Source organism: Mastigoproctus giganteus, chromosome 14, assembly GCF_048544385.1.
Source record: "Mastigoproctus giganteus isolate SK-2022 chromosome 14, ASM4854438v1, whole genome shotgun sequence".
NCBI lineage: Eukaryota > Metazoa > Arthropoda > Arachnida > Uropygi > Thelyphonidae > Mastigoproctus > Mastigoproctus giganteus.
In genome coordinates this window covers 62,934,520-62,961,685 of record NC_143588.1, presented here as the reverse complement: position 1 = coordinate 62,961,685, position 27,166 = coordinate 62,934,520, and the positions used below count along the sequence as shown (strand labels likewise).

At 36.8% G+C, this 27,166-nt stretch overlaps 1 protein-coding gene across 1 annotated transcript in view; it reads right to left on the bottom strand.

Moving 5' to 3' along the window:
* The window catches only part of mRpL45 (mitochondrial ribosomal protein L45), a 159,321-nt gene that overhangs the window by 29,697 nt on the left and 102,458 nt on the right, over window positions 1–27,166 (bottom strand). The window contains exons 5-6 of the mRNA XM_090388873.1: window positions 12,110–12,261; window positions 760–808 (exon numbers count right to left, since the gene is read on the bottom strand). Coding sequence (XP_090244999.1) covers window positions 760–808; window positions 12,110–12,261 — 201 coding nt within the window. The remainder of the gene's footprint in view (window positions 1–759; window positions 809–12,109; window positions 12,262–27,166) is intronic.

Here is a 27,166-nt window from a genome sequence, read left to right as displayed (position 1 = left end):
TTGTCCCTAATGTTACATTGCTCCAATTTATACAATAATCATATGTGCATTACAGTATCAAGGGCTTTACTGAAATGTAAATATACAATGCCAAAATTATTCTTTGCATCCATTTTCCTTTTTGACAACCTCATAGTAGCTAAACAGGTTAGTCAGGCAGTTATGATCTCTTTAACAAACCTATGCTGTGATTGCCCATAAACTGATCTCTATGTATAACTTTAGATAGTATGAAACAGAGCTGTAATACTCAATATGTTCTACGTTGATAATAATATTAGTAAATTAATAAGAGGAGTTTACCTCAATATAGTACGTGGAACACTTCCGTATGATACCCTCCAGAAATTAAAACGGAAAAAACAAAAAAATCGACAACTTACCGGTACATTAAAGTAAAATATAAATAATTAAAGTAAAATATAAATAATTAAATAATCAATTTAACACAATTCAAAATCAATTTAAAACAATTAAAATTCAAATTAACGCAATTAAAAGAATCTAACGAAAATATTCAAAACGATTTTCCTTCCTGAAGCTGACAATGCTTTTCGACCGACTGTCGTGATCACAGGAATGAAAATTACCGAATCAGGCTAAACCTGCAACATAAATATAACTTTAGTATAAAGTATTTTAATAACCCAAATATTGAGTCGTTTATTATTCCCTGTCAAAGTTATCAATCCTACACAATGCCTAACACCTTAAGAGAAATAATTAGTTTAAAAATAAAAAGTAATAGTATTTACTTACAACATAGCACCTTTCAGTCACCAACTCATGTAACTTATCTGTGTCATTCCTAGAAACAAATATACAATGAAAAATTAATAGGTGTAGTAAAATATATTTTATATATATATATAAGTGAATACATGAAATATGTTAGGGCAGGAATTGGGGCAGCCTTTGACACTAATACCTATGGTATTAGTGTCAAAGGCAGCATCCAACAACACTTCCCTGAATGACACCATACATGATTTCATTTAGTCACAATCATCCCAACATGAAAAGTCAATATAAAGTCAAGATAAAGACAGGATCATACTTCAATCTGATTTCCCCGCATACATAAGAGTGGAATTAGCACCTGAACATCTACTTCAGAGGAAATCATGCACACTACTCCTGAAATGTTGTAAGCCCCTGTGTTAGGGTGAGTATTTATAATACATCTGCTGTAATTGCATAATATGCAGAAAATCAGAACATCGCAAACTGCACAGTTGCTAAGTGATGCAGCTTGATTTGGTCTTAAATTCTGTCGCTCAGTGAGAAATAGCAAGCAGTACAGTTGTTTGTGAGAAATTATGATCATTCGTTATTGAACAGCCCTCATATATGCACATGAATATACTGGTATCTGAATATACAAGCACATTATTGAGATGATAGAGAAGAGAAATATGCAAAAGAAAAAAAGAAAGAAAGATAAAAGTTCCAGAAAATGCCACCAGGTGATGAAGTACCACTTAAGTTGACAGTCATAGTCATCTATGGTATTCTCTTGCCACTGGGAGAAGAGAAACTGGTGATCTGAAAGTTGTTAGGTTTGTAATGGATGCAAGGCTAAAGAATGAATCATACATGTATCATGTCCAAGATGTTAAAAATTAACAATTTACTATCTTATGGAGTTCTATGAAAAATAGTATAATTGAGCACTAATAATAGAAAAGTACTGGTACAAATTTGCATGCACCAATAATGTTCGATCATAAAAACTAGTGTTCAACAATTTTGCAGTTATAAACAGCATAAGTGAATTTTTTCCCCCTCACAGAAGATAAGTTGGACTTTTATTTTACTCTGTAAATATCTATTCCTTCTTTTGTAACTATTTTTTATACACCTTGTGCAATTAAATGATTAAAACTCAGTGTAATTAATACAAAAGACTTCCCTAAAGATATCTGATATCCATTCTTCCTTTTTAAATTTTATCGTTACATCTTTTTGTATTTTCTCTTACCTTATATTTAGGTAAAAGAAATTTATGAAGCATTTCATAAAATATATAAATACTTTATTTGAGAAATAAACAAGGAGTTACCTTTTAGTGGATTTTAATTCATTGTTTTTATAGTATTTTTATCGTATTTTAAATTCATGTTCATGACAAAACTGTCTTCCATCAAAAAAGATTGCATGGGGGTTTGATATTTCCGGGGTCGGGTTGGGGTTCACCACTGCGATCCTGGGGTGTTAGACTACCTGTCAGTTGATAGTGAGGAACACATTATGAGTTTTAAATTATTTTAACGTATCATTTTATAATTTATTCACATAAGGAGAGTTGGTTAAGAAGAAATCCTACTGACTGAATAAAAGGTAACTCCTTGTTTATTCCTCAAATATTAATAAAACGTAGGAAGAATTGAGCATTTGTAAGCTCTCATTTATGAGTATAGTCAGTTCAGGGCACCACCAAGGGACTGCCTGCTTCCTTGGTTTTTTCCATTGGATAGACAGGTCTGCTGTTTTTGTTAAAATGTTTGTCATAGTCAGTGCTACAGTTGCCTGATCTAGACCACTCATTTTCCTGTTTTTGCAGCTCAGCTGCTGTATGTTTTGCAAAAATCTGCCAGTTTGCCTTTTTGAGGTTATATCTTTTGATATCCAACAAGGAGTGTTGGGTTGTTTGTAATTGCCTGTTTAGTTTGAAGGTGATGGCTCTATGATATGATATGATGTGGTCCAGACTGGCTGGACACACCAGTCTGTAATTTTATAAGCTATTGAATTGGAAGAGTAACATCAATGTCACTCTTCTACATGGTACTGCTGAAAGTTGGGAGGTTATTTGGTTGGTTTAGCACTTGAAAGGCTGAGGTAGCTATATAAGCAAAGGTATAATGAGAGTGGGAGTAATCTACAGATTGTGAAGAGAGTCTCTACATGCATATGGAATGGGAAAGCAAGCATGAATGTTTTATTATGGGTGACTTTAATTTGCCAGACTGATTAGAAAAAGTGGGAGAGAAACTCACCATGGGGAAAAATCTTTTTTAATAAACTAGATGATTATTATCTGTACCAGTATGTTAGAGAAAATACTAGGGGTGAGAATATTCTTCACCTCACCATTACTAACGAATCAGATGACATTACAGGACTAAAAGAACCACTGTCAGGAAGTGATCAGGAAATCGCCAGTTGGAGGATGAAGAAAGGGGAAAGGTCTTCGAAAGGTCTCAGAAGATTGCTGAGGGTAGGTGAATATATTTGAATTATGGAATATTTTTAAAGCAAAATTCACAGAAGCCATGAATGCATATATACCAATATGTAGGTTAGTGCAAATGCATCATTTTAACATAGCTATCTACCAAAGTAGTTAAAGTAATTAATTAAACTGGCATCGTTTTGGTTATATCTCATATTGTGACTGCCTTCACAATGAGTGGCCATGGTATTGTACTACCCCGAATCCGCTGAGAATAAATAACAATAGGTGAATATATTTGAATTATGGAATATTTTTAAAGCAAAATTCACAGAAGCCATGAATGCATATATACCAATATGTAGGTTAGTGCAAATGCATCATTTTAACATAGCTATCTACCAAAGTAGTTAAAGTAATTAATTAAACTGGCATCGTTTTGGTTATATCTCATATTGTGACTGCCTTCACAATGAGTGGCCATGGTATTGTACTACCCCGAATCCGCTGAGAATAAATAACAATAGTCTTCTCCCACTGGTGAAGTGTTATTTATTCGAGGTAGTACAATACCATGGCAATACCATGGCAACTCGTTGTGAAGGCAGTCACAATATGAGATATAACCAAAACTATGCCAATTTAATTAATTAATTTAACTACTTTGGTAGACAGCTATGTTAAAATGATGCATTTGCACTAACCTACATATTAGTCATTCTACCTTGTAGCATGAGGCCTTTGCCCTTAAATACTTTATAATGCATATATACCATTAAGAAAATATTACAGGAGGAGTATGCCGAAATGGATGACTGCAGAGCTGGCTGGTCAAATTGAGCAGAAAAATATAGCATGGGATAGATACAGAGTGATTAAAAGTACTGAGACCTACAGTAGTTACAAGTTGATCTGTAACAGAAAATGAGAAAACACTGGCTAAGGCAGCCAAGAATAAGGACAAGGATATTTTTCATGCATCTGAATATAAAGAAGTAAAAAGCAAATCAGATCAGACCCTTGTGTACTGGGTTTGGAATAGTCTTACACAACCCAGCTGATGTTTGCAGATGAATTGAATAGATACTCTGAATCTGTCTTTACTGAAGAAAGACCCTCATGCTGAGAAGAGGCTGTGCGAGAGGCTTGGTCATATGAAATTAGTGATTTCGAAATTACAGATGATTGTTAATTAGAAAACCTTTTGAGCATAAAGCAAGTAAGGCATCTGTAGCTGATGGCATATACCTAGTAATTTTGAGGGAGGCCTCCTAGGAGTGTATTGAATCATCGAAGTTAATTATGAGGACATCTTTGGACTTGGGAGAGATTCCTTTGGCTTAGAAAAGTGCCAACTTTATCACCAATACACAAAGGCGGAAGAGTGAAGTTGGTAACTGCATACCAGTTAGTTACTGCATACCAAAGGCAATTATTAAGAGTGTAATCCAGGGACAGTTATACAGATATGGCATTCTGAATAGCACAAAACAGGATTTTGTTAAGGGAAAATCATGTTTAACTAATTTAGTAGGCTATTTTGACACAGTTACTCATGAGCTGGATGTAGGGAACAATTTCGACATAGTTTATTTGGATTTTAGCAAGGCATTTATCTCAGTCCTTCATGAGAGGGTATTGTATAATTGGAACGTGTTGAGATTACTGGAAACATTCTAAGGTGGATATGGTAGGAGGCAGTGGGCTGTGATTAATGGATATTTTTCAAATTGGTGTAAAGTCAGGAGTGAAATCTCCCAAGGATCAGTTCTCAGCCCACCGTTGTTTCTCATTTTCATAAATGACATTGACGAAGGGATAGAAGGCATGATATCAAAATTTTCAGACAACATGAAGATTGGTAGAGTCATTATGATCAGTGCCAAGCAACACTCATTCATGATGACTTGAACAGACTTCAAAAATGGTCAGAGAAGTGACAACTATGGTTTAATTCTGCTAAATGCAAGATCCTACACATGGAGAACAGCAACCCCCTAATCAATTATACACTTGGTGGGGTTGAATTAAAAAGAGTGCTGGAGGAAAGGGATCTGGGAGTTACCAAACAGGCAATATTCTGGCAGTATACAGTATTTGGTAAAGAGAATACTGTATTCAAGTATGGAGATCTCATTTGACAAAATATATCGACTTCTTGAATGGGTCCAAAGACAGGCAACTCAAATGGTGAGATTGGCAAAAGGACAACTGTACAAAGAAAAACTCGGATTAAGTGGACTTGGCAACAAGGCACCTCAGAGGTGCCTTGATTGAGGTTTATAAGGCTGAAAGGGATTAGTAAAATGAATGAAAATGGAATTTTCACTGTTATAAAGAATTCAAGAACTAGGGGCCATAAATTCAAATTACAGGGGGTGAAGTTCAGATGAGATTGTAGGAAGTTTTCTTTTAGTTAGTGAGTTGTTGATTGCTGGAACAGGTTGCCCTCGCAGGTAGCTGAGGTTGATAGTTTGAATAAATTCAAAAGTCAACTGGACAGTACTGTGCAAAGAGGGAAGCATATAATTTGCATTTTCTTATCTACTTGTTTTTTTTTTTTTTGGCCAGTGCAGCAAAAATCTGTGGTTTTCTTGCACTATATGGTGAATGCTATTACTATTACTATTTTGCATAGTTGTAATGCCTTCTCCATTGCAGAAAAGCTGCAATGGAGAAGAAACCACAAAAAAGTTGTGATCTGAGGTGCCAGGGGACAATTCATCTTGACTGTGTAGTCCAGCGGTTCCCAAACTTTTTTGATTTGCGAACCCTTTTCAACATTATATTTTTATCGCGAACCCCTTTCAACACAATATTTTTAATGTGAACCACTATATTCTCTGAAATCATATAATATTTCTGAATTTTTATTATAAAATATTTCCAGTACTACGTTTCTATAAGCGACACTGCATATTAATAAATATTATTATTAAGTATTAAGAAGAAGAAATCTTTATTGTACAATAAAGATATAATATATGCCTGCCACAGATTATGGGGTAATATAAAAATATGTATGACAAATAGATGACATTTAAACAATGACTTTAAATAAAATTTAAAAAATTAATATGGTATTAAATTTAAAATTAAATTAAAATATATTATTTATACTTTGTAAAGCAGTTATTAATCGGTCCAAACTAGATTTCAAACAGGCTAAGAGTAGAAAACTTGCTTCGGCAAAGGTAAAGAAAGATAACATGAGAACGACGAGAAACGTCAGATAACTTAAGCGGAAAATTAGTTTCCTGATATGGCACTCTAGTGCTGCTCGCTTGGTAAACAGACGGTAGATGTTATCGGTCTGGAGCAAAGTTGAGAAGGATATATTGATTGACAGGTAGGCATGGCAAACGATGTACTGATTGGTGTGTGAAGACAACACACAATAACATCCATTTAGTATCACTTTAGTAACACTCAGCACTAATGGTAACTTGCCCTAATGAATGCTTTCCATAATAGTGAAAAAAGGTCAGGTTACCTCCACTTGAATCCCATTGGAGCTTGAACCCCTCCCGAAGTGGAGGGGGTATTCTAACCTTTTTTCTTTAGAATCACAGTCATATTTAGAAACACATTCATAAAAAAAATAATTTTTTTATGACTGCATTTTTATTTTCTTGTTCAATAATATGCCCTGATGGTGAAAAAAAAGTCAGGTTATGAAATATAATGAAAAATAAAGAAACCTTTTCCTTTTTTTGTAACCAAACCTAAATCAATAATATAGTAAAAACACTCATGAACTCCAAAAATCTGCTTTTAATAATGAGAAAAAAACATAATGAAGAACAGAACGAAATGTTTATTAATTTTGTTTTCATCAAAAAATCAACCAATGTTTTATTTTCCTTACAAATTTCTTCCATCTTTAAAAGATTCATCGCTACTATTACCTGTTTACCGTTCATCACTACTATTACCTGTTTACCGTTCATCACAAAACTATTATGCAACGTTCTTTACTCATAAATACACATTAAAATGCCAACCAGTGACTACACAGTAGCTTGTCGTCTGTCGTGCCCACCACCAATCGTTTCATCGTTTGCCACCCCTACCTATCAATCAATATATCCTTCTTAATTTTGGCTCCAAACCGATAACACCTACCATCTGTTTACCAAGCGAGCAGCCAGCGCTAGAGTCCGGTGTCGGGAAACTAATTTTCCGCGTAAGTTATCCGATGTTTCTCATCATTCTCGTGTTGACTTTCTTTACCTTAGCCCTTAGAAATGTTTATTAATTTTGTTTTCATCAAAAAATCAACCAATGTTTTATTTTCCTTACAAATTTCTTCCATCTTTAAAAGATTCATCGCTACTATTACCTGTTTACCGTTCATCACTACTATTACCTGTTTACCGTTCATCACAAAACTATTATGCAACGTTCTTTACTCATAAATACACATTAAAATGCCAACCAGTGACTACACAGTAGCTTGTCGTCTGTCGTGCCCACCACCAATCGTTTCATCGTTTGCCACCCCTACCTATCAATCAATATATCCTTCTTAATTTTGGCTCCAAACCGATAACACCTACCATCTGTTTACCAAGCGAGCAGCCAGCGCTAGAGTCCGGTGTCGGGAAACTAATTTTCCGCGTAAGTTATCCGATGTTTCTCATCATTCTCGTGTTGACTTTCTTTACCTTAGCCCTTGCTTCTTGTTGAAATGGTAGGGCATTTTAGTCTCTTGCCAAAGCTATTGGCCGCAATTTTTGCCTGTGTACCCGGCTCTGTTAAAACTAGATGGTTCCATTGCCACATCAGCCAAAGACAAAGCTAACCTGCTAGCATCCTATTTTTCTTCCAAATCATGTATTACTAGTCTTGGTAAATCACCTCAAACCGTTTACAGTACTGTATACTCCATTCAATGCCTCCGGTGGTCTTCCATCAAAAGGATGTCAGAAGGATTTTGATGAATCTGATGCTAAGAAATCTGCAAGTTCTGATGGCATTTCTCCACTTGTTCACAAAATCTGTGCCCTTGAACTTACTCTGGTTTTGTGTTGTTTTGTTTCACTTACTTATTCCAAAGGTGATTTTCCTTTTGCTTGGAAATTTGATCTTATCCAGCCAGTTTCTAAAAAGGGTGACAAATCCCTTCCATCTAATTATCGTCCAATTGTGATTACTTCTACTCTTTCCAAAGTAATGGAGAAATCAATTAACTGCCAACTATTAAACTATCTGGAAACCTTTCATCTGATCAACGATGGCTGGTATGGATTCCGTCAATGTTGTTCCACTGGTGATATTCTGGCTTATGTTACCCACCATCTATGGACAAATTCAATGGAAAAGTTTGGTGAAACTCAAGTCATTGCTTTTGACATTTCAAAGGCTTTTGATCGTGTTTGGCATAAAGGTCTTCGAAATACTTCCATCCTATGGTTTGCAAACTGTTCTTTGTAATTGGGTTTCCAGTTTTCTCTCTGACCACTAACTGCAGGTGATGGTAGATGACTCTCTGTCTTCTAACTTCTCCACTAATGCTTTTGTTCCCCAAGGTTCAGTTCTTTCTCTCACTCTTTTCCCTTTTCCTCTTGTATATTAATGAACTTCTTCCCACTGACCGGAAATCTTATCTGTAGTTTTGATGATGATAGCACATTGCACTCCAGCTTCCAGTTTGAGAAACATTCCCTGCTCAAACAGCCTCAACTTCTTGATTATCCGCTGCCAAATCCTTAAATGCTGATCTCCAGGTAACTCTCCAGTGGGCAAAGATAACTTAGTTGATTTCAATCCTTCTAAACTCAGTCCTGTCTTATATCTCGCAAAAAGGATATTGCTCCTATGCTTATCTTCGATGACGCTCCGATTTCTAGGCAAGATCTTAGGGATAACCCTGACTTCTAATCTCTCTTGGCATAAAGCACATTACAAATATTGCTTCCTCTGCATCTAATAAACTGGGTTTTCTCTTTGCTCTCAGTGTTACTTTTCTTCCAAACAGTTGCTGACTGTAGAAATCATAAATCTGGTGTACCATGGAATCTGGCGTGCCCCAAAACCTCTCTCTCAGGCTTCTAGATTCCATTCAAAAGAGGGCAGTTAGGTTAATTAATGTCTCATCTGTAACAGAGTCTCTCCACTCTCTGTCTCACAGACTTTCTGTTTCTGTTGCATTCCTTTTCTATAGGTACTTGCCTGGGCACTGTTCTTCTGAATTGGCTTCTATAATTCCTGCTCTCTCTCTCTCTCTCTCTCTCTCTCTCTCTTTCAAAGCAGTCCAAACACATGCCACAACCAGACAACATCCTTTTACTTTCCAACTTCAAACTCACAGAACCAACTTTTCATCTTTCTCATTTATTTAGTCAGCTTCTGTTTTCTGAAACAACCTTCCTTCCTTCATACTTATTTCCTGAAAATTACAATCTACAGAAGTTCAAGTCTAATATCAACAAGTATCTTTTTTCGTCTTTTCAACCTTAAACCCATGCATGGTACTAAGTACTATAGGCTCTAAAAAAAAGTACCTATACATAACAGTGATCCTTGAGAATGAAAAAAAAAAATTGGTATGGAAAACATATTTATTTAACATAATATACTGTAAGATGGTACAGTAATTATAAGGAATTGTGGGAGATGTGGTTTCTTTCTTTAGCAATTTTTTACTTTTTTATTTAATTTTATTTTACTTTATTGTTTATTATTAGTTATATTTTGTAGTTTACATTAATATACCTTTGTAAATCTCAGCAGACGCCATTACAGAATTTTTAGTGAGAACCCTCTGGAACACTATTGCGAACCCCCAGGGGTTCATAAACCACCAGTTGGGAACCGCTGGTGTAGTCTGAAGGGTCATTAGCAAGAAAAAGATCAAGAGTACAACAGGGTGTGTGGTTACGATTGCCTGGTATTCTAGCAAGTAAATGAAAGTCTGTTAGACATTATTAGCAATTGCATAAGCCTCAGAATCTCATCCAGCTGGGCCAATGTGACTAGAAAACTGAAGCCAACTGGAATTGTAAACATTAAAATCTTCAAGGAAAATTGCTTCATCATTGGGAAGTTGGACTGAAAAAAAAATTGAGTTTCAAAGAAAGGAATTCAAAGAGTTCCAAGTGGTTAGTAGAGTTGGAAGAACCACAGAAGCAACAGATGAATTTGATAGAATGGGGTAGAGAGATTTTAAGTCAGAGAAGATCAAAAAGAGGAGATTAAAAATAGTAAGCCTTTACAGGGAATATCAAGGTGAACATATGCACAAGTACCACCTTTGAAGCAAAATGAATTATAAATTGTATAATTAGAACAAATGAGATGAACAGTGGTTGAGGAAACCGATAGGTGATACTCTGTTATTCAGTGAAAGTGTAGTGACACCACATATATTTGTGAAATGAATGAGGAAGTTTTTGGGAGGTTTAGATATTTTTGCAAATAAGTTTGTACTCTTAATTTCACTATTCATGACACACAGATAAAGTAATTAAATTTTTGGATATGGTATACACACAACAAGGCCACACCCAGCTCCTTGACATAATGTTTGTTTAAGCCTCAAGTGATAAGTCCACTATGCACCTAACTATGTTAATTTTACAAGTGAACTTGACTATGTCCCTGCATAAACATTATTTAAACTCCCTCCAATTACTAGCTGTCAGAGTAGAGGCAGAGAGATTATACAGGAGCTGATTTGGATGCCTCTTAGAGAGTTACCAACATGTTCAGTCTCGTAGACTATCTAGTGATCAACCTGCGAAAATTATTGTAATGTCGTACCATCAAAAGGTAAAAATGACTGAATCTTGCTAAGCCATTTATAATTTCAAAAAAACAATGACACTGCACAACGGAAGAGAAGCAGGATTACCTGGAGACTAAACATGGCTTTTGCCATTTGAAGCCTCCAATAAGCAAAGTGGTGGTACTGCACCAGTTGAGTTATCTACACCACCTAGTGCTGCTTGGTAATTCAGGGTCTGTAATTCTCACTGCGGCATGGACAACAAACCTCAACCTCTGCTTACATTGGTTCACACCAGGGTAGTAACCTCTTGTATACTAAGTGCAGTCTTTCGGGACATGTACATGGGGTGTATAGCCAGGGTTATTAAAGTACCACCATTGTGAAGATGCAAGCAGAGGATCTGACTGTTGCAGAAGGACCAGACTTCAGTGCAATTTGAAAGTGAAGCCAACATGATTACACCACAACTGTATAAAAGAGATTGAGTACAAGTAACTGGTGACATATGTGTAGACTTGTTTGACAATGTTGTAAGTATGATACTTTGGGAATATATCCTGACATAGGGTATTGGCTTTAAATACAAATTGCCTTCACTTTTGATCTACTCTTGTACAGAGAGAGCAAGCATACAGGATTAATTTAAAGTTAATTTAAACTTAACTTTTCTCACTTTCAAGGATATAAAAGTCAAAAATAAGCAAGAGTTTCTCAGATATATCCAGATATATGGTTTTCATAACTTTATTTTTTTTAGTAAAAGAAACAAGAGTCAAGGTTAACTAAATACTAGTGGTGTCAGCTTTTGAAAGAATTGAATTCTTCCAGCCAGCAAAATGTGATTCCTATTTATATTTGATTGCCTCTTGTATAAGTTTTTCACTAAAAATTTAATCTAAATGTTAATTATTGATTTATATTCAGATTTCCAGATAAAAGAATAATACTGAAATTCCTAAAAGTAATAGGGCAAACTGTTATAGAAAAATAGCATGCAGTATCTAAAGACAAAATAAAATACAGATTAAAAGTGTAGAATATATAGGAAATATACAGAACACTGCACATAGTAAATACAATACAACGTATTGCAAATATATAAGGAAATAAGGAAAATAATAATAAGTATAAACATTGAAAAATGAAAAGAATAATAAAACTACGAAAAGGGCAATTTTTTGCTTATGATAATTATGACTTACACCATTAAAGCATTATTTGCAGCAAGATAAATTTCCTGAGCTTTAGCAGTAAACTCTGGGACATCAAAATCATATTCATAAGATCGAATTTTCCGTAAAGCCATATAAGACTTTCCTTTTTGCTCAAAAAACTCTATTTTTTGCTTTGTTCCCTAGAATTATAAAATAAAAACAAAAGTACAGTGTATCCAAACACATTCTCATTGGATCAAACCTATTCTCAAAACGGATCATTTAACATTTCAAAAAAAAAAAATAAATAAACTCAATCCTAATTTAAAAAAAAAAAAAAAAAAAAAGCAAATGGCCATTTGCTTGTAAGCATTTAAACATCTTTAACTTACATGCTCTGGGTGGCATTTAAGGCCAAACGAGCTTATATTATATTCATGTTACAACCAGAAGGAAAATTAACAAATTAAAAAATGTTAACAGGATATCAATTAAAGGGACCACAAAAAGATCAATAAAACACATACATACAAATTCTGTTTATGCCAACCTACCTTGAAGATAAAAATACCATGAAACTCACAATAACAATTATTTTTATTTTTTTTTATTAAATAAGCCAATACATAAAAGAAGTAATATTACAGGAGGCACAGTGCGGTTAATGTGTTGGAAAAAACTACTGCACTGACTGAGGTATTGCTGTATTTGTGTTATACATTTCACTATATTTTTATCTTTAGTGTGTGTGTTTGATGCAAAAAGGGTTATGATTTACAATGTGGAAAATTCATTTTTTAACTTTGAGAAATCCTATTACAAGGGATGATTTTATAATTTCCCACATGCATAACAGAAATCCTATATAATTACTAATGCCTTAGTCATTCTGCTTTGTAGCAATCATTACAATGGCATTGTAATGATCACTATTACATAACATTAGTCATAAATTGCTAATATGTAACGATAAGTAAGATAATAATTTAGAAATAACTAATTTAAATAAAAGATCAGTATCTTATATTTAAATTAGTTATTTAAATTAACTGCAGTGTTACTATTTTTGTGTACTTTATGTCCATAGAATACTTATAACATGTTTGGTTACTAGCAGAGAAATGGTTTCTCTTTCCCACCATGCATGTGTAAATGATATGATATGTATTAATTGCTTAGCTTGTGATCTCAGTAACTGGGAGATTGCTGTTGATAAAAAATAATGCTAAGAATGTTACACAGGAGAATGAAATGTGCATAGTTTCTGATGATCTTTCACCTATCCATCCCCTCCTAGTCTGTCTACTTCTTAATTGGATTTATTCTAACTATCCACTTCCACAACAACAGATGGAAGTGTGTTCCAGCAATCAACCACCCTTTTGCTGAAGGCAAACTTCCACACATCTATTCTAAAACCATTCTTCCTCAATCTGAATTTATGTCTCCTCATGTGCATAGTCTGGGCAAGAGGAAGAATGCCACCAGTATTGAATTTCTTCAAGCCATTCAAAGCCTTAAACACCTCAATCAGATCATATTGCAGGTGTCTAGTCTCCAGATGCTGCAATTTGTAGAACGAGGCCTTTCTTGGTAATAGCAACCCCTTTGTTCCCCTCACCAGTTTTGCTGCCCTTCTCTGTACCCATTCCATTGGCCCTACATCCTTCCTAAAATGAGGCATCCAGACCTGTACACAGTATTCAAGATTATATATAATATCAATGTAGATTACCATAGTTTACCCATAAATTTGAATTATGTATGTAGAGTAAAAGGCATCATTTTAATTGTATCTCATATTGTGGGTGCCTTCACAAAGAGATAGCTAGTGTTGCACTACTTCAAATAAATAATGCTTCTCTAGTAGAGAAGGCTGTTATTTATATTTTCAGTGGATACCACCACTCAGACGATTGTTTCGAAGCTAGTTGGCTTCGTCATCAGTGAGTGGGCAGGTACCCTGGTAATGCAACATGCCATCACAGTTGTGAAGTTATTTTCACAATATGAGAGATGCCAAATGGTGTATAAATAATAATGTATTAGAAGACGAAATGCACAAGGCATAATTTCTAATGAGTTTAGGTAATTAACTATATAATATCAGTGTAGATACAGGTAGTTCTCGACTTGATGAGTTAATTCGTTCCTAGCACCGAGGTCGTAAAGCGGGAATTTATTTCCCATAGACATAAGGTTAAAAATAGGGATTACGTTCTCAACTATGAAATTAGTTAGCTAATTAGTTTATGTTTAAACAATGATTGATTTATTGAAAGAAATGAAAACCTAGCCTGTAAAATCAAGCAAATTATAATAATAGAGAAATCATTTACAACTTAAAAATGTTAAAGAATGTTTATTCTTCATCATCGACTAAATGCACACTCGTTGATCACTCATTATTGGCTCAGCACTCGCTGGTTTGTTGCACAAGGAGTCGCCTTCTTCAGAAATGTTTCAAGAGGCGTTTGTTTCCAAGATAATCTTCTCTTTTAATTATAAATTTTACGATTGCATGCATAAGCATTTTTTAACGGCACACACAAATTGAAATTAACGAGATTCATGTGGAATAACAAGTTTACAAAGCTTAAAAAAAAAAGGAATGAAGAGAAGATTCTGAAAATTTGTTTTTTATACAATTGAAGATTTCAGTAAAGGGAAACACGTTTCACCATAATAATGTAAAAAACCACACAATTCCAGCCATCGATATTTTCGCAAATGCAAGAAGATCGAGTTTACTACCCGTTTATAATTGCTTGCAATAACAGAAAAGCCCAATAAATCGGAAAGTGAAAATTGTTTTTATTGTTTTATGGTCATGACCTCCAGAAATGTGCTTTAGAAAAATATCACAAAGGCGTTTAAAACTGATTCTTATAATGGAACATATGATAACGATAAAAGTGTAGTGCATTTTAATGATTTGAAGTGGTAACTAATACAATTTACAAACCACGCTCATCTTTTATATGGCCTTAAGGTCACGAGCATGACCTTAAAAATGACATATTAGAGAGATAAATAGGTTAGTTATACAGCAAAAATTTCAACTTCCGAGATCTTGAAATGAATTACCAAAAAACAATGTGTTATTGGGTTCATATTACGATACGATGGTGTCTCTGGAACTGATTAATATCGTAAAGCAGGGTACACTGTATTGTATAGCTACGCATGTGGTTTGGAATGCGGTATTTATGAATGTTTAACATTCATTTTTTGCAATTAATGTTCATATTTTCGATTTTGTTGATACTTGATACTTGGGAGAAAAAAACTAGTAAACCTGGGAACTCGTAAAGCGAAAACTGCTTGTACACCATAGTTTACCCATAAATTTGAACTAAGTATGTAGTGTAAAAGGCATCATTTTAATTGTATCTCATATTGTGGGTGCCTTCACAATGAGATAGCTGATGGAAATAACTTTGCAACTGTGATGACATGTTGCATTACCAGGGTACCTGCCCACTCACTGATGACGAAGCCAACTAGCTCCGAAATGATTGTCTGAGTGGTGGTATCTACTGAAAATATAAATAACAGTAGTCTTCTCTACTAGAGAAGCGTTATTTATTTGAAGTAGTGCTGTTGTTGTTGTTTGGTTTTTAGGAGCATTAGCAACTAAAGCCATATTGCTCAGGGGATAGGTGGCAGTCATTCCCTGACCTTTCTGCATCCTCCGTATTTGGTGGTCACGGGCTTGAACCCCGATCTAATCAAGAAGCGTGTGCTACGCACTGCTGCTCCTGCCCACCCGGCTACGGAGGCGCCATTGAAGTAGTGCAATACCAGGTATCTCATTGTGAAGGCACCCACAATATGAGATACAATTAAAACGATGCCTTTTACACTACATACATAGTTCAAATTTATGGGTAAACTATAAACACCGATATTATATAGTTAATTACCTAAACCCATAAGAAATTATGCCTTGTGCATTTCGTCTTCTAATACAGTATTCAAGATGTAGGCTGACCATTGCCTTATAGAATAGGATAATTACCTCCTTATTCTCACTAGCAAAATTCCTGTATAGCACTGACAAAACTCATGAGCTGTCCTAGCAGCCTGTCTACACTGCTCAAAGAACTTCATATCTGACTACACAATTACCCGAAGGTCGTTTTCATTTTTCACTATCCTGAATGTAGTACCGCACAGTTGGTACATTACTCTGGGATTACTGCTACCCATATGCAGTATCTTTCATTTGTCAATGTTAAACTAGTGAAGTTTAACAATGAAGAAAATTTAATAAAGGAACAACTAGAAAAAAAAAATACTTATAAAAATATAAAAACAAATACCACTAAAAGATCCATTCTTTTAGTTTAATGAATTATCACACACATGATACGTACACAAATCTCCATGGGTGAAAGTTCTACACAGAAGTCTAGTCCTAAAGGAAAACAGAAAAATAGAACTGTGCCTAAACTGGACAAGGCTTCTGTTTTTTAGGTAAAGAAAAGGATTTGTATGGGAAAAAATGGCATTGGTTTGTTAAAGGAAAAAATCATATCTAATTAATGTGATAATGTGAAAAGAACTGGAGACAGAATAATTTTGACACAGAATACAAAGTGGGATAAAAAGTTTGGAAACTGAATAATATTTACGAAATGAAGAAGCATACCAGCTATTCAGATGAATCTTCTCTGAAGTAGTCTCCTTAATACTACTTTCAAGGGTAAAATGGAAAGGCTTTTGCTTTCATAAGGGTGACCACAGTGGTCTCAGACAATTTTTAACTTCTATGCAGTGCAACTAACTGATGATGTTCCCAACAGCAAATTCTAAATGGGAAGCATTTAGGGAAATAACACTGGTCAGCTAAAAACAAACAAACATTTTTTTCGCTCCCTGTTAAAATTCAGGGTGATTCTTTTAGATCTGACATTGGTGAATTCAAATATAGCAACCATATTGCTGTAACACCCACCAATTTTAAGGGAGAAGAGATTAAAGTCAAAAACTAAGTTTCTAGTAAAAAAAGATTTTAAGAAAATGTTACATACACTACAATAGAGTCCCAATTAACCGAGACTCGTTTAACTGAGGTGAATTGTCGAAAAGTTGTATATACCATATTTCGCCATGTATAAGACACACCCTTTTTTAAAAAATTTGGGGTCTAAAAACTTGATGCGTCTTATACAGTGATTGTAGATTTTTTACTTGCATTTCCCGCTTTTTCGCGCTCATTGTTTCACACTTGTTACCCGTATATTAGGTTACGTTTTGCCACGTTCTGTCCAGAAATGGCTCAGAAAATATTTTTGTACAGTGCTGAATTCAAGTTAAAAGTGATTCAGTTTGCAAAAGTGAATGGAAATCGTGCTGCTGAATGTAAGTTTGGTCCTCCTCCAACTGAGAAAACAATCCGAGACTGGCTACGGGAAGAAGAAACCCTACTGAAAATGCCACAGCAGAAGAAGGCCATGAGAGGCAGGTCAGCAAAATGGCCTGATTTAGAGAGGGAATTGAAGATATGGATTGAAGAGCAAAGGGCAACTGGAATTCCTTCTTGCCTCATGCTGTTGTTTGTTTGTTTGTTATTTGGTTTTTAGGAGCATTAGCAACTAAGGCCATATTGCTCTGGGAATATGCGGTGGTCAGTCCCTGACCTTTCTGCATCCTCCGTATTTGGTGGTGACGGGCTCAAACCCCGGTCTAATCAAGAAGCGTGTGCTATGCACTACTGCTCCTTCCCACCTGGCTACGGAGGCACATTTGCCTCATGCTGAACCACAAAGATGGTTCAGCATGAGGCAAGAAGAATTTCTGATGAAAAAGAAGTTACTGATTTCAAAGGAGGACACAATTTGTGCTTCAGGTTCATGAAACGGAATGGACTAAGCATGCGTGGACTAAGCATGCCAGAACATTCAGGCATCTTGCCCAAAAGATGCCTGAAAGCTATGAGCAGAAGGTCCTTGAATTTCATCGTTTTGTCATTCAATGTCGGAAGACACATCAGTTTGAGTTGGGACAGATTGCAAATATGGACGAAGTCCCCTTTCAATTTGATGTCCCGAGTAACAGAACTGTTGATAAGAAGGGGGTGAAAACTATAACTGTGAAGACAAGTGGACATAAAAAGAGCCATTATACAGTTGTTCTAGCTTGTTGTGCCGACGGAACGAAGCTGCCTCCTATGCTGATTTTCAAACGCAAAACAATGCCAAAAGACATTCCTCGAGAATGTCTTTTGGCGATATGCAACATTCTTCTCTTGAACAGCCTTAGCACATTTATCGGAAAACCAAGGTTTAGTTAAAGGACGAGATTTTAAAGTGGAGTGTGGGATAAAGGATTCCATTCCTGCAAGAATAATTTCACTGACACGATCTGAGCAAACGTTGACATCAGAAGTTTTGAAACAGTAATCTGACCAAGGAAAAGAAGAAAAGAAGTCTCGCAGGTCATCCCATTTTGCATTCTTGTAATGCCAAACAACACGAGGTTGGGAATAGCCATGAGATAAAGGTTCCATTGGAGAAGAGACAATCACCACGTTGTGATCTGAAGTGCCTAAAGGACCTCTCACTTCGACCATGTACTTAGAAGGGTTGTTTGTGAGTAAAAGATCAAGCGTATTGGCTGTATGATTAGGATTATCCGGTATTCTTGTAGGTAAATGAACAATCTGTGCAAGGTCATTAGTAATTGCAAAAGCCTCAGCATCTTGACCAGCTAGGTCGGTGTGACTAGAAAACGGAAGCCAGCTGGAGTTGTGAACATTAAAATCACCAAGGAAAATTACCTCACTGTTAGGAAAGTTGGACTGGAGAAAGTCAAGTTGCAAAGAGAGGAAGTCAAAGAGCTCCAAGTGATTAGTGGAATTGGGAGAACGGTAGAGACAACAGATGAATTTGACGCAATGAGGTTGAGAGATTTTAAGCCGGAGAAGATCAAAGAGAGGAGATTCCAAATTGCCAAGTCTCTGACAGGGAATATCAGAACGGACATATGCATAAGTACCACCTTTGAGGCAAAAGGAATCATACAGCGAATAATTTGGGCATCTGAGATGAGCAGTAGTCGAATCAACCGATAACTGAGATTCTGTCAGAAAAAGTACATGGGGTTTGGCAGACTGCAAGTGGAAATGGACATCGTTGGGATTAGAATTGAGACCACGTACATTTGTGAAATGAATTAGGAAGTGCTTGGGAGGTTTAGATCTTTTTGCAGATAAGCTTGCTTTATTAGTTTGCCAATTCATGGCGTATTCAATAGTAAGAAAAAGTGGGTGGGACATGCTGTATGAAGTAATGAAAATTTTGGATATGGCGTACATAGGGTAAGAATATACCCAGGTCCTTGACATAACGTGGCCTCGACAATGCTCCCCACATACACACTACTCGGACTCCCTCCAGTCACTATCTGGCAGAGTAGAGGTAACAAGATTACACACTAGGTGATCCAGAAGCCTCCTAGAGAGTTACCAATAGGTTCGGTCCAGTGTACTAACTAGCAGCCGGCCTGCGAACACCGTTTTAGAGCTGTACCCTCGAAATGTAAGGAATATTGGATCTCGCCACGATGTTCATCATAACCTCAAAAGTCATCAATCATACTGCATGATGGAAGAGATTATTGGCCTAATGAATCAGAGAAATAGAGTGGGCCAGTTAATTAGAATGTCTTATAATGGGAGATTTTAACTTTCCAGATATTCACTGGAACTTATTGTTGGTCACTCGCACACTAGAAAGACTTTTTTGGATTTATTAGCATTAGCATTAGTAGAGGCATTTGATGCAAGAAAGCAAGCTTATGCAGCATCAGCCAAAAAAAAAATAAAAATAAATAATAATAATAAATAAATAAATAAAAAATAACCACTTCCACTTCAGCCCTCTGTTCGTTCGAAATACCTGTCCAGCTGAGCCCTAAACTTATTTAGGCTATCAACTTCCACAAAAAGGGATGGAAGTCTATTCCACCAACCAACCACCCACTGGCTAAAGGCAAATTTCCTCATGCCTATCCTACATCTGTCTTTTCTCAATTTGAATTTATGCCCTCTCAGGTGATTATTCTGAGCAAGAGGAAGAATCCCATCAGCATTGAGCATGCTCAAACCATTCAAGGCTTTATACACCCCTATCAGATCACCTCGCTGGTGCCTAGTCCCCAGACACTGTATTTTGCAAAACTTAAGCCTTTCTTCGTAAGAGCAACCCTTTGTTCCATTCACTAATCTTGTTGCCCTTCTCTGTAATCGTTCCAGCATCTCTACATCCTTCTTGAAATGAGGCCTCCAGACCTGTATACAGTACTCTAGGTGTGGCCTGACCATTGCCTTATACAAGGGAATAATCACTTCCTTATCCCTGCTAGAAAAATTCCTATATATCATCGACAATACACCATGAGCTATTCTTGCATCCCGTCTGCACTGCTCAGAAAACTTCATATCTGCCTGCACAACCACCCCCAGGTCCCTTTCATTCTCTACCACTGTCAGTGTAGTACCACAGAGTTGATACGTTGCTCTGGGGTTGCTGTTTCCCATATGTAGTACTTTATGTTTGTCAATGTTAAACTTCATTTGCCACCTCTCAGCCCATCTGCTCAACCTTTCCAGATCTTGTTGCAGTAGCATAGTGTCAGTAGTGTCCTTGACAACCCTGCCAACCTTCGTATCGTCTGCAAACTTGGACATTAAGCTTGATATACCATCACCAATATCATTTATAAATACAGAAAACAATAATGGACCCAATACTGAACCCTGAGGAACTCCACTAATAACATTAGTCCACGATGAGCAGTGTCCATTGATTACCACTCTCTGTCTTCTCCCCCTCAACCACCCCTTTATCCATAGCAGCAATTTGCCTCCAATGCCACACTGCTCCAATTTGTGCAGCAGTCTACCATGTGCAACAGTATCAAAAGCCTTTATAAGATCCAAGTATATAATATCAAAGTTATTCACTGCATCCAGTTCTTTCATGAGTGCATCATAGTATCTAATCAAATTGGCCAGGCAAGACTTCCCCTTAACAAAACCATGCATTGTCTGATCTATAACTGAAGTCTTGTCTAGATGATCCTGCAGTGATCATCTGCAGGATTATTGGATGCCTGTTTTCTACAGCAGCAAGCAACCAGAGGCAGTAATACTCTTGATCTGATTATCAGCAGTGATTATTCATGCATTAAGAATTTGCAGATAAAGGAACTACTGGGTGACAGTGATCACAATATGGGAATTACTTAAAGATGTAACTACCATCAAGGGTAAAGGGAAGAACTTTTGCTTTCATAAAGGTGACTATAGGGGTCTCAGATAGTTCTTAAATTCTGAACAGTGGGATCAACTGATGATGTCACCAACATTGAATTACTAGGCTTTTCATTCCAACTAAGAAATACTGTTCAAGGTTTAGGCCTAAATGGATGTCAGATGAATTAATGAGGCTCGTGGCAAAGAAGAAAAATGTATGGGATGCATATAAATTATCAGGAGACACAGAAGAATATGGCAGATATAAGTTTGTCTGCAATCAAGTCACAAAGGAGATTAGTCAGGTGAAGGCAGATTACGAAAAATCTTTGGCAAAGGATGCAAAGAAAAACAGCAAAGAGTTCTTTTCTTATGTAAACTGTAGAAGGAAAGGGATGAATCAGATTGGACCACTTATCATAGATGGGTTGACTATTAATGATCATGCTCAGGTAGATGATAAACTGAATGAGTATTTTGCATCTACATTCACACATGAAAAGTTATTCAATGAAGGGAATGCCTGAAGTTTATCAACCTCTAACAGACATCTAAGTGATTTTGTAATAACTGTTAGCAAAATGGAGGAGAAATTGTTGGAGTTAAACATAAGGAAGGCACCTGGGGTGGATGGGATCTATCCAGTTATATTAAAGGAGGCAGCAAAGGAAGTAAGCAAACCCTTAGCCATAATTATGAGAGCTTCCTGGGACTCAGGGGAGATCCTCATGGATTGAAGGTGTGGAAATGTATCCCCAGTTCAGAAAAGGGGGTTCAAAGGGTGACACAAGTAACTATGGACCTGTTAGTTTGACTTGGGTGACAGGAAAATAATGGAGTCACTGGTTAAAGAAGCATTGTAGGATTCCCTAGACAAGACTGCAGTAATAGTTAAGACACAGTATGTATTTGTTAAAGGGAGATCTTGTCTGACCAATTTGATTGGATACTCTGATGTGGTCACAAAGGAACTTCATCGATATCATTGATAAATACAGAAAACAACAGTGGGCACAACGTGGACCCCTGGGGAACTCCACTAATAACATTAGTCCATGAAGAATAGTGTCCATTTATTACCACTCTCTGTCTTCTCTACTCTACCATCCCTTTATCCACTGTAGCAAATTACCCTTAATGCCATACTGCTCCAACTTGTATAGTAGTCTTCCACGTGTAACAGTATCAAAAGCTTTCCTGAAATCCAAGTATAGTAAACCCTCGATTTAACAGACTAATAGGGGAGAAGGGGTGTCTGTTAATGCCAAAAGTACGCTAAATCGAATGTAACCTGGGGAAGGGGGGGGGGCATTTTTTATTGTTCTTAATTTAAAAAAAAAAAAAAAAGCTTTAATACAATATACAATACTGTACAATATAAAATTATTAAATTATAATAAAGAATATGTAATATTTTCTCACCTTTTTGACAGTGTAGTTGAACAGTATTTTGCTGTGACCATAGTGGTAGTAGTACAGTAGTCATTATTCAGTATCTGAAGGTAGAGGTGAAGGGGGAATCTTCAGCTTCACTGAAATGTTCACAAATGGAGGCACTGGTGTCATCTGTTTGCTTGTAGACGGTTGAGATGTACAAGCAGTTGGGGGTGAAACAGGAGTGGGAGTCAGTGAAATTCGCTTAAAGAAAGCATCCAGCTTCAGTTGTTTGTCACTGATGTTGTTTCTTAATAATGATCGCCCTGAACTGCTGAAAATGTTTGTAGTAAGGGACAATTTCAGGGTCAGAAGATGTCCCTATGTAGTAGCATTAGTAGAGGCATACGATACAAGAAAGCAAGCTTATGCAGCGTCAGCCAAAAAAAAAACAATCATCCCATTTCACCACTCCATTCGTTCCAAATGCCTGTCCAGCTCAGCCTTAAATTTATTTAGGCTATCAACTTCTACAACAAAAGATGGAAATCTGTTCCACAATCAACTACCTGCTGGCTAAAGGCAAATCTCTGCACATCTATTCTACAACTGTCTTTCCTCAATTTGAATCTGTGATCCCCCCCCCCCTCAGGTTTTTAATCTGAGCAAGAGGAAGAATACCATCAGCATTCAGCTTGCTCAAGCCATTCAAGGCCTTATACACCTCATAGGTGCCTATTCTCCAGGCACTGCAATTTGCAGAACTTAAGCCTTTCTTGGTAAGAGCACCCCTTTGTTCCCCTCACCAATCTTGCTGCTCTTCTTTGTACTCATTCTAGTGACTCTACATCCTTCCTAAAATGAGGCCTCCTGGCCTGTACACTGTACTTTAGGTGTGGCCTGACCATTGCCTTGTATAACAGGATAATCAGCTCCCTGTCCCTGCTAACAAAATTCCTATATATCATTGACAAGACTCCATGACCTGCCCTGGCAGTCCATCTGCACTACTCAGCGAACTTCATATTCAACTGCACAATTACCCCTAGTTCTTTTTCACTTTCTACTTCCCTGAATGTAGTACCGCACAGTTGGTTATGTTTCTCTTGGGTTATTGCTACCTATACGCAGTACTTTGCATTTGTTAATGTTAAACTTCAGTTGCCACTTCTCAGCCCATTTGCCCAACTTATCAAGATCCAGTTGGAGTAACATGCTGTCCTTACTGTGTTAACAACCCTGCCAACCTTTGTATCATCTGAAAACTTGGACATTAAACCTGATATACCTTCATCAATATCATTGATAAATATACAAAACAACAATGGGCCCAACATCAAACCCTGGGGAACTCCACTAGTGGATGGCAATGTCCACGAGATTTCTCATTTCAGACAGTGTAGGCCATCCTGGTGTAATTTGCTCTTCCTCAGTGTCTTCTTCTTCTACACCTGCCTTGCCATAATTGAACATAGTCCGCATTTTCTTCTTCAGTGAGGACTTTGTAGCTAGAATCACCTTCATCATTTTCAAGCCATTTCAGAATATCATCTTTAGTTGTTTCCCGATTGCCAGCATTTACAAGGGTGTGCCGAAAGTCATTTGCACCAAATCTTTCAAAATCCAAATCTGGCTCAATACTGTACAACAACAACTTCTTCCACCATTTGCCAAAATCGTAGTCTTCATCTCCTTCCAACCATCTACAAAGTCAAACAGCGTAGATTTAATGTTCTAGGCTCATAGATTCTGAAGTGTCCTGGCTCTTCTTGTGTCTTCTTCTGCATCTTCTTCATCCTCAAACACAACCATTACTTCTTCCAAAAAGTTCTTCTTATACAGCCTCTTGCAGGCTGCAATTATTTCCTGGTCCATTGGCTGAATAACTGAAATTGTGACAGGAGGCAAAAAAAGACATTTAATTCTGCAATCCTTACTACCTAACTTCTCGGGCCTAGGATGAGCAGGGGCATTGTCAAGAAACAACAATACCTTTACATTATTGGGGGAAAATATCAGGACATCTGTCTGGAAGTGCCTCACATCAGGGACAAAGTGGTTGTCCTTACTAACTAACTTCTCAGGACTAGGTTGAGCAGGGGCATTGTCAAGAAACAACAATGCCCTTACATTATTGGGGGAAATTTTCAGGATATCTGTCTGGAAGTGCCTCGCATCAGGGACAAAGTGGTTGAAGAACCAGTCAGAAAAAATCTCTGAGATAAACCACACATTCTTTGAGCTGGTGTAAATAACAGGCAACTGATTCATAATGTCTTTAAGAGTGCGTGGTTTGTTTGATTTCCATGCCACCATGGGCTTCAGGTAATGCACGCCATCAGCATTTGCACAAATAAGGCAGAAATTTGCTCCTTACTTAACTTGTGACCAGGAGTGCTGTGTTCATGTTTGTAGGCCAGCGTATTTTCAGGAACACACGACAGAACAGGCCAGTTTCAATGGCATTGTAAACCTGTGATAAAATAATGCCCTCAGATTTAATAAGTTCATTTATATATTTTCTAAATGGCTCAACTTGTGAAGTGTCTGCACTTAAAGATTCATCACAGGTTTTCTTGTTCACAATGCTATGCCTTTTTCTAAAACGGCAGAGCCACCCATCACTTGCCTTAACATTAAGTTCCATGTGTTTTCCAAGAGTTTCAAAACTCAAAAGTTCGTACATTAACACCACTAGATCTCTGTTGAACATACCACTTATACACAGCTTCTTTTAAGTTTTTATCTTGCGCAACTTTCATGTGTTTTCTACTTCCCTCTGTAGAACCACATTAGGGCTATCAACACTGTATTTTAAAGAAAAATGTTGCAATTTGGCCTTTGATTTACAGATATCAGAAAAAGTTTGTTTTTTTACTGCGTAAATTTCACAAACACATGCTACTGAGATGCCTTGTTCTAATTTTTCAATCAGCTCTAATTTCTGTGCCACATTTAAGTTCACATGCTTTCTTTTAACTCTTCTATCACTTGATGCCATTTTAAATTGTAAGGATTGCAAAATTATTTAATAAATAAAGTCACATTTCGGAAATCACAGAAACACTCTGTATACAACCTGACCACATGACAGCTTGACACAGACTGAGACCGAAACAAAGTGAGTCGGTAGACCTGCAGTTTAGTGTCCCGAGTCACGTTCAGCTTGCAAGTCACTGCCTGCTCTTATCTGTAACTGTAATCTGGGAAAACAGCTATTTGAACACATTTTAAGAAAGAATAAAAAACAATTTCCTGAATTTGATTATAAAAATAAAAGTAAGGTAATTATCCAAACAATAATGGAAACAGGTAATTATTATTAATTTTTAATTAATAACACTGAAGTTTTGTATAACCTAAAAAAAATAATATGGTCGAGATTAATATGTACATTACTGTAATATTATTTGTCCGGTCCATTAAATCCAAAATCCATTATATCGGGGTCAATTAAATCGAGGGTTTACTGTATATGATATCAGAATTATTTTTTGTATCCAGTTCTTTTGCGACCATATCACAGTATTCACACTAGGCGCCCCCGTAGCCAGGTGGGAAGGAGAGGCAGTGCGTAGCACACGCTTCTTAATTAGACCGGGGTTCCAGCCCGTCACCACCAAATACGGAGGATGCGGAAAGGTCAGGGAATGACCACTGCATATTCTGGAGCAATATGGCCTTAGTTGCTAATGCTCCTAAAAAAACCAAAAAACAACAAAATAGTATTTACTATGATGTATTCATAGTAATCACATTCACCAATTCTGTGGAAAAAAAATGCCAATATGGCTGCTGTTGTGTTCGGACGTACGATAGATCGCTCCGTGATTTTTGTGTAAAAAATGTGTTTAAACTACAGTTTATGTTCTACAGTGTGTTCTCTCAAGAAGATATACAGTACAGGAGTCCCTTGGTGAGAAACTTTTTGCATTCTACCGGGTATTAAGTTAGATCCCAGCATAATTTATCTGTTTCCTTTGTTGCCAGACTACACTGGTCACCATGTGGCTGACGGCAGGGAAATAGAGAGCTGACCAATATAACGTGGCTGGCACGCTGGTATCTGGCCGTTGACTGTGGAGGTTGCTCTCATAGTGATTGCCTCCTGTGTTAATTTGTACAGAAACAACGTTCCAATATTTCTGGACTGTGTTTAAAGCAATATTATAGAGAAAATCATGACTTTTGCGCTTCTCCCCCTCCCATAAACTTTCCATGGTGACGCGTGAACATCTTACTTGTGCGACACATTGAAATCGTGATGTCACCTTCGTCTTCGACGTTCCCCAAAAACACCACAGGGAACTAATCCCATCGCTCTGGCTGCACTTTAGCACTTGGCTGTTCCCTCCTCCACCACGTGACCAAGGGGAGAACTTAAATTTGCGATTAACAGTTGTAAGACACGTAATAAACCTACGGACTTGTGATTAGGGTTCATTGACATCTCTTGGAGCCCTACTTTC